The sequence below is a fragment of the Coregonus lavaretus genome, assembly GCF_964263955.1.
Source record: "Coregonus lavaretus genome assembly, chromosome: 18".
NCBI lineage: Eukaryota > Metazoa > Chordata > Actinopteri > Salmoniformes > Salmonidae > Coregonus > Coregonus lavaretus.
In genome coordinates, this window is record NC_140005.1 from 39,970,190 (window position 1) to 39,988,646 (window position 18,457).

Here is an 18,457-nt window from a genome sequence, read left to right on the forward strand (position 1 = left end):
GGGTACTATTTAATGAAGCTGCCAGTTGAGGACCTGTGAGGCATCTGTTTCTCAAACAATACACTCTAACGTATTTGTCCTCTTGCTCAGTTGTGCACCGGGGCCTCCCACTTCTCTTTCTATTCTGGTTAGAGGCAGTTTGCGCTGGGAGTAGTACGAGATCTTCAGTTTCTTGGCAATTTCTCGCATGGAATAGCCTTAATTTCTCAGAACAAGAATAGACTGACGAGTTTCAGAAGAAAGTTATTTGTTTCTGGCCATTTTGAGCCTATAATCAAACCCACAATTGCTGATGCTCCAGATACTTAACTAGTCTCAAGAAGACCCGTTTTATTGCTTCTTTAACCAGCACAACAGTTTTCAGCTGTGCTAACATAATTGCAAAAGGGTTTTCTAATGATCAATTAGTCTTTTAAATTGATAAACTTGGATTAGCAAACACAACGTGCCATTGGAACACAGGACTGATGGTTGCTGATAATGGGGCTCTGTACGCCTATGTAGATAGATTCCATTAAAGATCAGCCGTTTCCAGCTACAATAGCCATTTACAACATTAACACTGCATTTCTGATCAATTTGATGTTATTTTAATGGACAACAAAATTGCTTTTCTTTCGAAAACAAGGACATTTCTAGGTGACCCCATACTTTTGAACGGTAGTGTACGTACGTGTAGAGTGCGTGTTCTAGTGTGCTTGTGCGTTTGCGTGTGTCTGTACCTGTGTGTGTATCTCTCTTCACAGTCCCCGCTGTTCCATAATGTGTATTTTTATCCGTTTTTTAAAATCTGATTCTACTGCTTGCATCAGTTAACTGATGTGGAATATAGTTCCCATAGTCTGTTCTTGACTTGGGGATTTTGAAGAGACCTCTGGTGGCATGTCTTGTGGGGTATGCATGTGTGTCCTAGCAGTGTGCTAGTAGTTTAAACAGACACCTAGGTGCGTTCAGCATATCAACACTTCTTACAAAAACAATTAGTGTTGAAGTCAATCTCTCCTCCACTTTGAGCCATGAGAGATTTACATGCATATTATTAACGTTAGCTCTCCGTGTACATTTAAGGGCCAGCCGTGCTGCCCTGTTCTGAGCCAATTGTAATTTTCTGCGGTCCCTCTTTTTGGCACCTAACCACACGACTGAACAGTAGTCCAGGTGCGATAAAACTAGAGCCTGTATAGGACCTGCCTGGTTGATAGTGTTGTTACGAAGGCTTTATTATGGACAGACTTCTCCCCATCTCAGCTACTGTTGTATCAACATGTTTTGACCATGACAGTTTACAAATCCAGTGTTACTCCAAGCAGTTTAGTCACCTTAACTTGCTCAATTTCCACATTATTCATTACAAGATTTAGTCGAGGTTTAGAGTTTAGTGAATGATTGGTCCCAAATATAATGCTTTTAGTTTTTGAAATATTTAGGACTAATTTATTCCTTGCCACCCATTCTGAAACTAACTGCAGCTCTTTGTTAAGTGTTGTAGTGATTTCACTCGCTGTAGTAGCTGACGTGTATACTGTTGAGTCATCCACATACATAGACACACTGGCTTTACTCAAACTACTATCATTCTTTATATCATTTATCTTTGTTTCATAGTATAGTTTCTTCTTCTTTTTATTCAGTTTAGTCACATGGTTTCTCAATTTGCGGTACGTTTGCCAATCGGTTGTGCAGCCAGACTTATTTGCCATACCTCTTGCCTCATCCCACTCAACCATAAAATGATTAAATTCCTGATCAATCCATGGGGATTTAACAGTTTTTACAGTAATCTTCTTAATGGGTGCATGCTTATTAGTAATTCTCATAAACAATTTCATAAATGTGTCAAGTGCAGCGTCTGGTTGCTCCTCATTACACACCACAGACCAGTAAATATTCTTATACACTATATTAGGCCCAGCCTTTGAAACGTTGGTTTTCCTAGATATGGCTACTATATTTTGATCACTACATCCAATGGATTTGGGCACTGCTTTAAAGCTAATTTCTGCAGCATTAGTAAAGATGTGATCAATACATGTTTATGATTTAATTCCTGTGCTGTTTGTAACAACCCTGGTAGGTTGACTGATAACCTGACCAGGTTGCAGGCACTGGTTACAGTTTGAAGCTTTGTCTTGAGTGGGCAGCTTGATGAAAGCCAGTCAATATTTAAATCATCCAGAAAGGATACTTCTCTTTTGATATAATATACAGTGGGGAAAAAAAGTATTTAGTCAGCCACCAATTGTGCAAGTTCTCCCACTTAAAAATATGAGAGAGGCCTGTAATTTTCATCATAGGTACACGTCAACTATGACAGACAAATTGAGATTTTTTTTCCAGAAAATCACATTGTAGGATTTTTTATGAATTTATTTGCAAATTATGGTGGAAAATAAGTATTTGGTCACCTACAAACAAGCAAGATTTCTGGCTCTCACAGACCTGTAACTTCTTCTTTAAGAGGCTCCTCTGTCCTCCACTCGTTACCTGTATTAATGGCACCTGTTTGAACTTGTTATCAGTATAAAAGACACCTGTCCACAACCTCAAACAGTCACACTCCAAACTCCACTATGGCCAAGACCAAAGAGCTGTCAAAGGACACCAGAAACAAAATTGTAGACCTGCACCAGGCTGGGAAGACTGAATCTGCAATATCTGCAGCTTGGTTTGAAGAAATCAACTGTGGGAGCAATTATTAGGAAATGGAAGACATACAAGACCACTGATAATCTCCCTCGATCTGGGGCTCCACGCAAGATCTCACCCCATGGGGTCAAAATGATCACAAGAACGGTGAGCAAAAATACCAGAACCACACGGGGGGACCTAGTGAATGACCTGCAGAGAGCTGGGACCAAAGTAACAAAGCCTACCATCAGTAACACACTACGCCGCCAGGGACTCAAATCCTGCAGTGCCAGACGTGTCCCCCTGCTTAAGCCAGTACATGTCCAGGCCCGTCTGAAGTTTGCTCGAGTGCATTTGGATGATCCAGAAGAGGATTGGGAGAATGTCATATGGTCAGATGAAACCAAAATATAACTTTTTGGTAAAAACTCAACTCGTCGTGTTTGGAGGACAAAGAATGCTGAGTTGCATCCAAAGAACACCATACCTACTGTGAAGCATGGGGGTGGAAACATCATGCTTTGGGGCTGTTTTTCTGCAAAGGGACCAGGACAACTGATCCGTGTAAAGGAAAGAATGAATGGGGCCATGTATCGTGAGATTTTGAGTGAAAACCTCCTTTCATCAGCAAGGGCATTGAAGATGAAACGTGGCTGGGTCTTTCAGCATGACAATGATCCCAAACACAAATGAAGGAGTGGCTTCGTAAGAAGCATTTCAAGGTCCTGGAGTGGCCTAGCCAGTCTCCAGATCTCAACCCCATAGAAAATCTTTGGAGGGAGTTGAAAGTCAGTGTTGCCCAGCGACAGCCCCAAAACATCACTGCTCTAGAGGAGATCTGCATGGAGGAATGGGCCAAAATACCAGCAACAGTGTGTGAAAACCTTGTGAAGACTTACAGAAAACGTTTGACCTGTGTCATTGCCAACAAAGGGTATATAACAAAGTATTGAGAAACTTTTGTTATTGACCAAATACTTATTTTCCACCATAATTTGCAAATAAAATCATTAAAAATCCTACAATGTGATTTTCTGAAAATTTTTCCCTCAATTTGTCTGTCACAGTTGACGTGTACCTATGATGAAAATTACAGGCCTCTCTCATCTTTTTAAGTGGGAGAACTTGCACAATTAGTGGCTGACTAAATACTTTTTTCCCCCACTGTATCTATAAAAGTGATTCCAACAGAGCTACAGTAATCTTTTAGCCAGGTGTGTAATGCCACACCTGCGGCCCAATGATGGTACCGGACCTGAAATAATTGGCCGCTATTTGGAATCTTTCAGTGCTAGAATCCGTTCTTTAATTTCCAGAAGTTCCAAGCTAGCCCTCATAATGTCGTTTGACCCAACATGGACTACGACAGCGTCAGCTCCCGGCAACTGTTGTAGAATGGTCGGAAGCAGCCTTGTAATGTCCTGTAACCGTGCTCCAGGATAGCACAGGGTTTTTGCCCCGGGAACCTTGATGTTCCTTACCATAGACCTGCTGATGACAAAAGCTGGTGCTAAGGAGGTCCGGCTGTTCTTTCGCCTTGAGTGGTTTCGCAAACTACTTGAGGACTGAGGGGCAGTAGGGCCCGATGGACACGAGCCAGCTGTAGTATCCATCGTGGATGTTGAATGGGCCGGAGTCTCAGACAGCCTCATGGTCTGTTGAGGGTGGGAACTCTGATGATCTGAACCCGAGCCATCGGAGAGGGATCCAGAACAGAGGACGAAGGCGCAGGTACCTCCGGGTACCTCTGAATCCCCCAGGGAAGAAGGCGCCAAAGTCTCTGGATCCAAGCTGTTTCTAGTCTGTCTCCGGTCTGGGCTTAACATCTGCAAGGAGGCCCCCATTGCCAGAGGACGCTGTTTTTGATTTCCACGGCGAGTGACGTACAGTGCATTCGGAAAGTATTCAGACCCCTTCTCTTTTTCCACATTTTTTACCTTACAGCCTTATTCTAAAATGGATTAAATACATATTTTTCCTCATCAATCTACACACAATACCCCATAATGACAAAGAAAAAACAGGTTTTTAGACATTTGTGCAAATGTATTAAATATAAAAAACAGAAATACCTTATTTATTTAGGATTCAGACCCTTTGCTATGAGACTCGAAATTGAGCTCAGGTGCATCCTGTTTCCATTGATCATCCTTGAGAGTTTTCTACAACTTGATTGGAGTCCACCTGTGGTAAATTCAATTGATTGGACATGATTTGGAAAGGCACACACCTGTCTATGTAAGGTTGACAGTGCATGTCAGAGCAAAAACCAAGTCGTGAGGTCGAAGGAATATTCCGTAGAGCTCCGAGACAGGATTGTGTCGAGGCACAGACCTGGGGAAGGTACCAAAAAATGTCTGCAGCATTGAAGGTCCCCAAGAACACAGTGGCCTTCATCATTCTTAAATGGAAGAAGTTTGGAACCACCAAGACTCTTCCTATAGCTGGCCGCCTGGCCAAACTGAGAAATCTGGGGTGAAGGGCCTTGGTCAGGGATGTGACCAAGAACCTGATGGTCACTCTGAATGAGCTCCAGAGTTCCTCTCTGGAGATGGGAGAACCTTTCAGAAAGACAACCATCTCTGCAGCACTCCACCAATCAGGCCTTTATGGTAGAGTGGCCAGATGGAAGCCACTCCTCAGTAAAAGGCACATGACAGCCTGCTTGGAGTTTTGCCAAAAGGCACCTAAAGGACTCTGACCATGAGAAACAAGCTTCTCTGGTCTGATGAAACCAAGATTGAACTCTTTGGCCTGAATGCAAAGTGTCACGTCTGGAGGAATCCTGGCACCATCCCTACGGTAAAGCATGGTGGTGGCAGCATCATGCTGTGGGGATGTTTTTCAGCGGCAGTGACTGGGAGACTAGTCAGGATCGAGGGAAAGAGGAATGGAGAGAGATCCTTTTCATTTGTATAATAAATAAAAAATGACCCCCTTTTTCTCCCCAATTTTGATCTTGTCTCATCGCTGCAACTCCCCAACGGGCTCGGGAGGCGAAGGCCGAGTCATGCGTCCTCCGAAACAAACCACGCTTCTTAACACTTGCCCGCTTAACCCGGAAGCCAGCCACACTAATGTGTCGGAGGAAACACCGTTCGCCTGACGACCAAGGTCAGCCTGCAGGCACCCGGCCCGCCACAAGGAGTCGCTAGAGCGCGATGAGCCAAGTAAAGCCCCCCCGGCCAAACCCTCCCCTAACCCTGACAGCGCTGGGCCAATTGTGCGCCGCCCTATGGGACTCCCGATCATGGCCGGTTGTGATACAGACCAGGATCGAACCCGGGTCTGTGGTGACACCTCTAGCACTGCGATGTAGTGCCTTAGACCGCTGCGCCACTCGGGAGGCCCCAGTACAGAGAGATCCTTGATGAAAACCTGCTCCAGAGCGCTCAGGACCTCAGACTGGTGCGAAGGTTCACCTTCCAACAGGACAATGGCCCTGAGTACACAGCCAAGACAACGCAGGAGTGCCTTCGAGACAAGTCTCTGAATGTCATTGAGTGGCCCAGCCTGAGCCCAGACTTTAACCTGATCGAACGTCTCTGGAGAGACCTGAAAACAGCTGCGCAGCAACCTTCCCAATCCAACTTGACAGAGCTTGAGAGGATCTGCAGAGAAGAATGGGAGAAACTCCACAAATACAGGTGTGCCAAGCTTGTAGCGTCATACTCAAGAAGACTCGAAGCTGTAATCGCTGCCAAAGGTGCTTCAACAAAGTACTGAGTAAAGGGTACTTACTGTATGTAAATGTGATATTTCCGTAAATGTGCAAACATTTCTAAAAACCTGTTTTTGCTTTGTCATTATGGGGTATTGTGTGTAGATTGATGATAAAAAAATTTTTTTTATCCATTTTAGAAAAAGGCTGTAATGTAGCAAAATGTGGAAAAGTGAAGGAGTCTGAATACTTTCCGAATGCACTGTATCTCCATGGCTGGTTGGTAAGATCAACAACAGGAACATCCACCAAGTCATCCAAGAGCATCTCACCAACTCCATTCTCCAGGGAAGGGATCCCTGCAGAGTACCGGCCAGTTGGCTTTGGAGAGCCAACATGGCGGAAACACTTCCACCTGACCAGAGCGGCGTCTGGTTACTGGATTCCCCAGTAGCTCGTGTAGGTTCGCTACCTGTATGCTAAGAGTAGCCACTTCGCCCCTGTAGTCCTCTGCAGTTGATCAGACTGAAAAATAGTATTGTTTCCATGCAATACAGCAGGTCAGATCGCTATTGTTTAGGTGTATAGGCTTCTACATTTATGTAAGAGTTTCTTCTTGTGTCTGTCGGGAGTGATGTGTTATCACGCTTGCTAAATAAATACCGGAGGAAAGTGGAGAGCACGCCATGAGTTTTGTGTGCCAGGCGACCTGCGATTTCTGTGAATCTGATTGCTCAAGACACGCAAAGAGCCTACTGCAGCACTCCGATGTGAAGGACAAAGAAATTGTGAGAGAGTTGACAAATCATGAGGGAAATCGGTCTAAAAAACAGCACTTTGCACAGCTTTTTGAAGCTTTGCGTCAATATATTTTATTAAACTAAATCAAAAGTGGTGTGGCGCTGCCACACCTGATTGAAAAGTGCTGTGGCAAATGCCGCCTCGCCACACGTTAGGTCTATTCTCTGTCATTCAGCACAGTGTGGTGTCTGAGCTTCAGTTATGAAAGGGCCTACAACAGACATGTTCAGTTACCTCTGGTTTTATTTTCTACCTGGCAGTTAATGGATTAATGTTTGGCCTGAGAGTCTGAATCAGAGAAAATGAAGATCATCTTCAGGGGCCATGGCCATTGTCTCCAGAGTCCAGAGAGCTACGTCATTCTGACACGTCTAACTTTCCTAAGACAATAGAGCAATGGGGTGAATAGACTTCTAATCCGGTCGGCAGACATTGGCAGACATTGATATCAGGTGCTAAGGTGACAGGCTATTGTGGCTAGCTAGCCCACAGGTGACTAGCTACAGGTCAGGTAGAACTCTTATGAAAGATTGAGGTGAACGTTGCTCTTGTGTCGCTGACTCGCTGTGTTTTTCTCTAGAGGCTAAACCAAGGTGATGAAGGCTACTGTGACTATCTAGCATTGAGGTGTGAGTGACTAGCCTACAGGTAGACTCCTATGAATGATTGAGGGGATCCATTGGTCCTGTGTGGCTGACTCGCTGTGTTTTCTCTCTAGACTACAGCTACTGTGACTGTAGTCTCTGTCTTCTAATAGGCTGGCCAGCGACACTACTGTGACTATTGGCTAGCCCAAAGGTACACTATTGATTGATTGCTCCTATGTGACTCACTGTGTTTCCCTCTAGATGTGGAGCAGAAGGAGGAGGATGGAGGGGATGCAATCAAGAATGAGGTAAGTCATCAACTGTCTTCATTCTGCTGTGTTGTGTTACGTCATCAATCAATCAATCATCAATCAATCAATCAATGGTTCGGTCTCTGTAGGTGTGTCTGTTCTCCAGCTTTCTCGTGAAGTGTGCACCTGTACAGTTTCTAAGCTTATGGCATGGATTTAACAATGGTGTAAACTCCCTCCAGCCAATGCTTACATGAAGTCTGTGCTTGATGGGGAGTGTAGAAGTACAGGCTCCTGGAAAAGGGTGTAGCCTCAGTCAGTGCCTTCAGACGCACCTTTAGGACGGCCCACATGTTGGGTGATGGTGATGATGGACTAGGGGGATGTTTTCCTTTAGTCGATTATTTTTATATCATGACCTCTTGGACTTTTGAAAGAAATGGTACCTAATGGCATATAGATCTGACATATCAAATCCACTTGGTGCCCAGTCCGACACGGAAGGTCCTCGCGTTAATCGATGGTGTCAGCAGGCTCGCCACGCCAGGCTGTGATTGGTTGAGACTGTAGTGGGTTGCAATGGCTCTGGAAGAGACAGTTTGTGCTCCTTGCTGTTTGACCAATTACACACTGTCTGCATTGGGCTGCAGTTTTGTGAATGAGTCATCATCTCTTTCCGGAGCACACACCCCCTCCCTCCACACCCCAAAAAAGACAAAGAGCAAGAAAATGCTACTCCGACTAGCTAGCAACAGTATTAGCCAGCAGTTTCAGCAGTGATAGCATGAAACTGTTTGCTTGCGTCATCTTCCTCCTCTGCAAACATGCAAAATCTTAGCAGAGCAAACAAACATCAAACTAATACGTTAGTTAATTTCTTTATTTTGGTGTTCTTCTTTGTATCCCTTTAAACAGGGAGTTCGAGGCCCTGGGACAGGCAGGCTGCGTGGCTCCGTCAGTCTGCGTCAGAGGCCCATGCCCAGAGTAACCTTCCAGGCCGGTGACCCATATTACATTAGCAAGAGGACCAGGGAGGAGTGGCTGGCTAAATGGAAGATGGAGGTGAGTACAGTACCACCCACCGGCTGGCTGTCTCGCCACTGTCTTAGGCAGGCTTTGACTCTTGGGGGTGCCCAAACTTCCCATTGTGTCTTGGGGGTGCCCAAACTACCCAATGTGTCTTGGGGCTGCCTGATGTTGATATTTTTGACAATTGTGGGGCTTATGTGTGGGCTCTAGGGCTGACCACAAAGATTTGTTATGGGGATGATTGGTTCCCAGTCCTCTCTAGCCATCCTGTTATTCAAACCTGGTCTCAGGGACTACAGATGGTTCGGAGCTGCCTGTCTATTAAGGTTAGCAAGAGTCCAATAGACAGGGCATTCACAGCCAAGTGGACCGGTATTTGTTGGGTGCTTTCACAGCCAAGTGTATTTGATGGGTCATTTGATTTATCATAGAGGTACCATTTATTTCATTGGCTTTGTAGGGTGTTTGAGTCTCCTGGAGTTTCCTTCCTGTCTTTGTAGGGCCTACCAATGATAAATGACCACTAATTGTTGTTGCTCACTCGTGTTCTCTGTTGCCTCGGATTAGTTCCCACTATACAGCCCAAAATGACATTATAGTCATGGTCCATGCCGTGGACTTGCACCAGTCAGAGACTAATCTAGCCTCCACCTGAATCCAAACTCATTTTAAGTTGATTTGCCATGCAATAAACTAATTGGAAATCTTACTCACCAGTAAGAATCCAAACTAAGGAGAGCAAACCAATAAGATCATTTACAATATCGAGACTAAAAAGCAAGTTCTTCCATTGTTACATCCACTTCATTATACACTGAGTGTACAAAACATTAGGAACATCTTCCTAATATTGAGTTGCACCCCCTTTTGCCCTCAGAACATCCTCAATTCATCGGGGCATGGACTCTACAAGGTGTCAAAAGCGTTCCACGTGGATGCTGGCCCATGCCAATGCTTCCCACAGTTGTGTCAAGTTGGCTGGAAGTCCTTTGGGTGGTGGACCATTCTTGATACACATGTGAAACGGTTGAGCGTGAAAAACCCAGTAGCGTTGCAGTTCTTGACACACTCAAACCGGTGCGCCTGGCACCTACCATCTACACATACACAATCCATGTTTAACCTGTCTCCTCCCCTTCATCTCCCAGCATCTTACAAATGTTCCATCCCGAGAATAAATAACTTTTCTCCCGGGTAACCCAGTATTTCCCGCCAAAACCGGAAGTGTCATTCAAAAGCATTCTGAAGCATATAAATATGACTGGATTTGATTAGAGCTTTGATCAGCATGAAAATTCAAACCTGATGCTACCTGAGCCTGATGAGCCATATATTAAATATATTTTATGAGCCCTACATTAACGACATTTATTGAGCCCAAGCCCAAAAAAGCCCAAATGATTGTGCTGTTATCCAATACATATTTGATATAGGCTACTGCGACAGAAAAATATAAAAACCCATAGATGTAGCTAGCTATATGGTCTCTTGGGTAAATAAATGAAACTAGCTCCAGTAGGCTAATCTTTTTGAGTGTGAACTGTATTACTGTACTGTATTGTATTATACTGGACTGGAATTACGCACATCGTTCAAACCATGATAGAGCAGAAGAAGAGAACATGTGATTTTGGTGCAGCACATGCGGCCTGCAAAGTTAGAAGTATAGGCTAGCGAATTTGATTAGAAATTTGAAATATAATAGGACCTGTTTGTATAATTAGTAGGCTGACGCATATATACCTTTCAGAATATTTCCCCTAATGTTATTAGCCTGCCTCTTTCTCTCTCTAGTGTTGCTTCATTCCTTCCTCGCTTTCAACAGTTAAATGAAATACGTTTCGTTGTCCTTATCTTCATCATTCTAATGACATCCTTGAATAATATAGGACTAGAATGAGATGCAGAGGGCTTTCACTTCGCTTCACAAAGATTCAGTGGTTATGGTCTGAATAAATAACTGCTATAGACTACCGCCATTTCGCGTTCGCTCCTCTTTCAAACTACCTCAGAGTTCTATTGGTTGCTGTATTTAACATTCAGCAAAAAAGAGCTTGCATCCCTCTTCGAATAGTCTATTGGTATAAGAAATGCAAAAAAAAATCATGTCCAGCAAGCTATTCTAGTCTAGCTTTTCCTCTATGGGACTTCAAGCTAAGGTACGTTTTTTAAGGAGAGGCCACCGGAGCACAGGTGCTTGCCTAAGTTAGATGCATATTATGCATAACCCATCATTCATTAGCTAAATATAAGGCTAATACTGAATGTAATGTATTACCTGAAAGAGGTAGGCTAGGACATCTAGGTACAGTATTCTGTCTTTATATTACTGTAGCATAGGCTATGCTGCAGCAAATGTAGGCCTACCTGTCACAATAACAAAAGTTACCATGATGAGATGATTGTGAACTGCATTCCATACTGAGATGGGCTGTCTGTCCCCACCCTGAGCGTTGATTCATCAAGCCAGATTTATACATTGCATGTAATTTAACAGTTACATTTCCCGCTATGCTGTTCATACAAATCATTTATTATAATTTACCGGTTTCTCACAGTTATTTAAAGAGAGTGGTTTTGGGCGGTAAACGCCGGTAAGTATCGGTAACCGGGTTCCCGCCATTCAACCCTAATCTACACTGATTGAAGTGGATTTAACAGGTGACATCAATAAGGGATCATAGCTTTCTCCTGGATTTACCTGGTCAGTCTATGTAATGGAAAGAGCAGGTGTTCCTAATGTTCTGTACACTCAGTGTAGTTTATGTTGCAGTAGTGTGGCTGCCAAATGTACACCCCTATAATAGGCTTTTGCATTTGTATTTATTTAAACATGCCTCCTCCTGAATGTGACTACACAGCATCTTACTAACCTGATGTGACAATGTACTCTACAGCTTATTCAAGTTGTGTGATTTCATTTCAGATCATTCATAACTCGTTCCCCAAAAAATATGTCATAAATCCTTGTAAATGTCTCCTTGTAAATCTCTCTCTCTCTCTCTCTCTCTCTCTCTCTCTCTCTCTCTCTCTCTCTCTCTCTCTCGCTCAATTCAATTCAAAGGGCTTTATTGGCATGGGAAACATGTTTACATTGGCAAAGCAAGTGAGATATATAATAAACAAAATTGAAATAAACAACAAAAAATGAACAGTAAACAGGAATAGAGACATTTCAAATGTCATATTATGTATATATACAGTGTTGTAATGATGTGCAAATAGTTAAAGTACAAAAGGGAAAATAAATAAACCTAAATATGGGCTGCATTTACAATGGTGTTTGTTCTTCACGCTCTCTCACTCTCCTTCTTCACATCAGGAACATGTAGTGATTGTGTGATTTCATTTCAGATTATTCATAACTTGTTATTTTTTATTTATTTTTTATTTTCCCAAAACAATATGTCATACATCCTTGTAAATGTCTCCTTGTAAATCTCTCTCTCTCTCTCTCTCTCTCTCTCTCTCTCTCTCTCTCTCTCTCTCTCTCTCTCTCTCTCTCTCTCTCTCTCTCTCTCTCTCTCTCTCTCTCTCTCTCTCTCTCTCTCTCTTTGTCTCTTTGTCTCTCTCCGTCTCTCTCTCTCCCTCCTCTCCTCACTCTTTACCTCCCTCCCTCCCTCCCTCCCTTCTTCACTTCAGGAACATGTAGTGAGACTCAAAGTTACATAATGAGTGGCTGTGTCCATGGCAACAAGATGGGCCCTACCATTCTGTCTCCTCCCCCCCCCTCCAGTACACAGTTCTGCCATTGGAGCAGGCTCAGGGAGATCCCATAAAAGTGTCTGGTGGGGGGAAATATTGGCAAATTAGCAGGACATGCTGGGGTCTCACGAGTGAAACGTCGTAAAGAACCAGAGAAACAGGCAGCTGGGGCTAGGCAGCTCACATTTTATAAATAGAGAGAGGCTGTTTTTCTTTCAACTAAAGGATTTAAAAATCATAAGATGACATAAGAGGACATTGCACATAAATAAGCATGTGTAAGAAGAAATAGTCAGTATTTTGTTATTGAGAACATTATTTTTTTGGTGATATAATTACATAAGGATGAATTTGTTGTGATGGCATTGCAGCCCTGTGCTCAGGACTAAACAGAGAAGGTAAAGAAGCTTGCTGGTTTTACTGTGTTGTTGCTGCTGGGTCCAGGGCATCAGGTTCACTGTGCTGCTAGAGCTGACCAATGAAGAGGAGATATCTTAACTGAAAGGGTTAGCTTAAAGGGGAAGAATCCCTTTCTGCTCTCGTCTTCCGCTTTCTCAGAGAGAGAGAGAGAGAGAGAGAGAGAGAGAGAGAGAGAGAGATAGACAGAGAGAGCAGGAAGGGATCAATCTTTTTATGTGCCTTTCGTTGTGTTACAGTGGACTTTTCTCTCCTTCCTCCCACCCCTCATTCTTCTCCTAACCCCTCCCCCAGCCCCAGCTATGGAAATGAACTCTGTGAAGATGAGGTTTGCAGCAATTTTCCAGCCCTGCTTGCAAGACAGCCTCTTGGCTCTCCGCCAACATTTTGCAAGTCCTCTCTAGCCAACCAGAATTCCTGTCGGCAGTCACCTGACCCTGAATTCCCAGACAAAGAAATGTTCATGCTTCTTTCTCTTCTTTTTTTTGAGCGATCTCCTCTACCCCGAGTGGGGGGTAAAAAATTGCAGCCCTACATTGGATTAAAAGGGTCGTGTGTTGGCGTGTATGGGTATGTGGATTGCATTATTTGTTTGATAACATGGTGGTGGTTAGTGTGCATGAGAGATTAGCCCGCGTACAGCGAGGGGAATATGCTGAGTTAAGGTATTTCCACTAGAGTTGCTACAGACCATCTGCTCTCCCTCAGCAGCTTAAAGGGAAACCGTCACTTTAAAAAAGGAACGTGAGAGCAGTGATTTGCAGAAGTGCTGAGAAAAAGTGCTCATGTTTGAAAAAAGTTTTTTGAGATGAGAAGAAAGTGATCCAGAGCGGTGTTTGTGCAGAAAGTGTTTCCTGTTTGACAGCAGTGGCACTAAGAGTTCTTTCTGTTTAACAGCAGTGGCAGTAAGAGTTCTTTCTGTTTAACAGCAGTGGCAGTAAGAGTTCTTTCTTTTTAACAGCAGTGGCAGTAAGAGTTATTTCTGTTTAACAGCAGTGGCAGTAAGAGTTCTTTCTGTTTAACAGCAGTGGCAGTAAGAGTTATTTATGTTTAACAGCAGTGGCAGTAAGAGTTATTTCTGTTTAACAGCAGTGGCAATAAAAGTTATTTCTGTTTAACAGCAGTGGCAGTAAAAGTTATTTCTTACTGTACATATTATATCACTTGTGTTAGTCAGAATATTTTTCTCTATTTTGTCTTTTTTGTTTTTTTTGTTTAGATAAGCTACATGCTTATACAATACATAACATTTGTATGTACATAATCACACATCCATTATATATTTGAATAGTTATACATACATTATACATTTTCTGACAGATAGTTTGCAGCTGGGAGGTTTTGATTGTAAAGATTGAATAACTGAACCGGTTGAACTGGGAGAAAGTTCACTACTAGGCCCCACCCCCTTCCCATGTGTTATCAGTGGATAAATTACACTTAAAACACACCAGAATAACACTTTTATAATCACCTTCTTTGCTGTAGACCTTTTGTAATTGTATAGACCTATAGAATTCTATGGACGTTTTTTTCCCCGATTATCGCATACTTGAATAGTTTACATTTACATGGAAAAAATACTTAATGGAAAATCCTTTTAAGATGATTAAAAGCTTTTCAAGTTATTTTGAATATCATTTAACCAAGCTCCCCAGGAGGCAGTTTTAAGAATGCCACTTGTGGATTCATAGTGAACTATGTTTATATATTCATGACTGACCCTGTAATATTCCTAATTGTCTCCTAAAAGGACATAATACAATGGGGACCAGATGGCGTCTTTCTGGATGGATGTGTGTGTGTGTGTGTGTGGGGGGGGGGGGGGGGGGGGGGGGGGCTGTGATTGTGTGTGTATGTGAGAGTGACCCCCCTGGGTCAGTAATAAAATACACAGCCATTGTCGGGCATTATGGTAAAGATCAGGGCTAATGAATGCTGTTGCCACATTGCTACACATGGTTCTTCTGTGTTAATCTGTGTGTTGAGGCATTTTAAGGGTTAATTTCCTGCCATAAATCAGCTTTCTGGATAACAGTTCATGATCTGATGATCCTAATGTCTGTGAACTATAAAGTTACCTCACATCTCTCTGGGAATCTCCATTGATTTCTTAATGTGTGGAAAAAAAGATTGTTGTGTCTATAGCTTTGCAAATACAAAACCCAGTCTGCCATATAGTATACAGATAGATATCATTCCACAAGACAATGCCCCACTACTGCAGTTGTGTTGGAGGACGTTGTGTGAGACAAATGACTAGGTCAGCCCTTTTACCATACCTGTGTGGTAACACCTTAGTTGTGTATTTAATCTGGTAACACATGAAGCTGCTCTTATACCTGTGTAGTAACACTGTAGTTACTGCAGTAATAACATAGCCCTGGGTATACGTAAGAAAAGCATAGCCTTTGGTGTACAGTACACAGGCCTACGTACGTGGAAACTGTAATAGAGCCAGTCTATGAATGAGAAGCAGTTCTAATTACCTGACTTTGCACTCCATCACCCTGTAGTTGCCCTGGGGGTATTGTGGTGTACAGAACTACAAGGACGTGACAAGTTTCCCTTCTATTGTGTCCTCAACATGTCTCTACAGTCAGGAAGTCAGCCAGAGGAATGGAGGGCTTTTTCACCGTTTAACTAACCCATATCACAATCACACCCAGGCGCAGTTAGTACACTGAACAGAAATATAAACGCAACATGTAAAGTGTTGGTCCCATGTTTCATGAGCTGAAATAAAAGATCCCAGAAATGTTGTGCACAAATTTGTATTTCATCCCTGTTAGTGAGCATGTTTCATTTGCCAAGATAATCCATCCACCTGACAGGTCTGGCATATCAAGAAGCTGATTAAACAGCATGATCATTACACAGGTGCACCTTGTGCTGGGGACAATAAAAGGACACTCTAAAATGTGCTGTTTTGTCACACAACAGAATGCCACAGATGTCTCAAGTTTTGAGGGATCGTGCAATTGACATGCTGACTGCAGGAATGTCCAACAGAGATGTTGCCAGAAAATTGTATGTTCATTTCTCTACCATAAGATGCCTCCAACGTTGTTTTAGAGAATTTGGCAGTATGTCCAACCGGCCTCACAACCGTAGACCACATGTATGGCGTCCTGCGTGTGAGCGGTTTGCTGATGTCAACGTTATGAACAGAGTGCCCCATGGTGGCGTGGGGTTATTGTATGGGCAGGCATAAGCTACGGTGAACGAACACAATTGCATTTTATCGATGGCAGTTTGACTGCACAGAGATACTGTGACGAGAGGCCCATGTCGTGCCATTCATCCGCTGCCATCACCTCAAGTTTCAGCATGATAATGCACAGCCCCATGTCGCAAGGATCTGTACACATTTCCTGGAAGTTGAAAATGCCCCAGTTCTTCCATGGCCTGCATACTCACCAGACATGTCACCCATTGAGCATGTTTGGGATGCTCTGGATCTACTTGTTCGACAGCTTGTTCCAGTTCCCGCCAATATCCATCAACTTTGCACAGCCATTGAAGAGGAGTGGGACAACATTCCACAGGCCACAATCAACAGCCTGATCAACTCTATGCGAAGGAGATGTGTCACGCTGCATGAGGCAAATGGTGGTCACACCAGATACTGACTGTTTTTCTGATCCACGCCCATATCTTTTTTTTTTTTAAAGGTATCTGTGACCAACAGATGCATATCTGTATTCCCAGTCATGTGAAATCCATAGATTAGGGCCTAATTTATTTATTTCAATTAACTGATTTCCTTAAATGAACAGTAACTCAGTAAAATCTTTAAAATTGTTGCATGTTGCGTTTATATTTTTATTCAGTATAGTTGAAAGGTTCTCCATTGTTGCCTATGTTTGCCTCATTTTCTGTCAGATAGACTACTGTATATTTCAGATACGTTCAGTGTATAGTACAGTGTGTATAGTACATTATATGAATACTCAGCTTCTTGTGAACATCAAATGTACCATGTACTAGCAAGTAGCTACTTTTCCTGAATAGAGTGGTTTTATTTTTAGTATCCATGCATGGTGTTATTTTCTGTGGTTATCTCTGACATGGCACATACAGTGCCTTCAGAAAGTATTCATACCCCTTGACTTATTCCACATTTTGTTGTGTTACAGCCTGAATTCAAAATTGATTAAATTGATTTGTTTTCTCACCCATCTACACACAATTCCCCATAATGACAAAGTGAAAACATGTTTTAGAAATATTTGCTAATTTATTGAAAACGAAATACAGAAATATCTAATTTACTTAAGTATTCACACCCCTGAGTCAATACATGTTAGAATCATGTTTGGCAGCTATTACAGCTGTTAGTCTTTCTGGGTAAGTCTCTAAGAGCTTTCCACACCTGGATTGTACAATATTTGCCTATTATTATTTTCAAATTTCTTCAATCTCTGTCAAATTGGTTGTTGATCGTTGCTAGACAACAATTTTCAAGTTGTGCCATAGATTTTCAAACAAATTTAAGTCAAAACTGTATCTCGGCCACTCAGGAACATTCACTGTCTTTTTGGTAAGCAACTCCAGTGTAGATTTGGCCTTGTGTTTTAGGTTATTGTCCTGCTGAAAGGCGAATTAATCTCCCAGTGTCTGGTGGAAAGCAGACTGAACCAGGTTTTCCTCTAGGATTTTGCCTGTGCTTAGCTCCATTCCGTTAATTTTTTATCCTGAAAAACTCCCTAGTCCTTAACGACTACAAGCATACCCATAACATGATGCAGCCACCACTTTGCTTGAAAATATGGAGAGTGGTACTCAGTAATGAGTTATATTGGATTTGCCCCAAACATAACACTTTGTATTCAGGATTACAATGTAATCCTCAGTTTTCTCCTATCACAGCCATTAAACTATGTATGTGTTTTAAAGTCACCATTGGCCTCATGGTGAAATGAGTTAGGGAGGACGCCTGTATCTTTGTAGTGACTGGATGTATTGATACACCACCCGACGTGTAATTAATAACTTCACCATGCTCAAAGGGATATTCAATGTCTGCTTTTTATTTTATTTACCCATCTACCAATAGGTGACCTTCTTTGCGAGGTCTTTGGTCTTTGTGGTTGAATCTGTTTGAAATTCACTGCTCGACTGAGGGACCTTACAGATAATTGTATGTGTGGGGTACAGAGATGAGGTAATCATAAAAAAAATCACGTTAAACACTATTATTGCACATAGAGTGAGTCCATGCAACTTATTATATGACTTGTTAAGCAAATGTTTACTCCTGAACTTATTTAGGCTTGCCATAACAAAGGATTTGAATACTTATTGACTCAAGACATTTCAGTTTTTCTTTTTGTATTAATTTGTTTAAAAAAAAATCTAAATACATAATTCCACTT

General features: G+C 42.5%; 1 protein-coding gene across 1 annotated transcript in view; it reads left to right on the top strand.

The window, feature by feature from the left end:
• dnmt3ab (DNA (cytosine-5-)-methyltransferase 3 alpha b) overlaps positions 1–18,457 on the top strand; it is a 78,431-nt gene that overhangs the window by 40,663 nt on the left and 19,311 nt on the right. The window contains exons 5-6 of the mRNA XM_084182535.1: positions 7,939–7,985; positions 8,844–8,990. Of these exons, the coding sequence (XP_084038661.1) occupies positions 7,939–7,985; positions 8,844–8,990 (194 nt within the window). The remainder of the gene's footprint in view (positions 1–7,938; positions 7,986–8,843; positions 8,991–18,457) is intronic.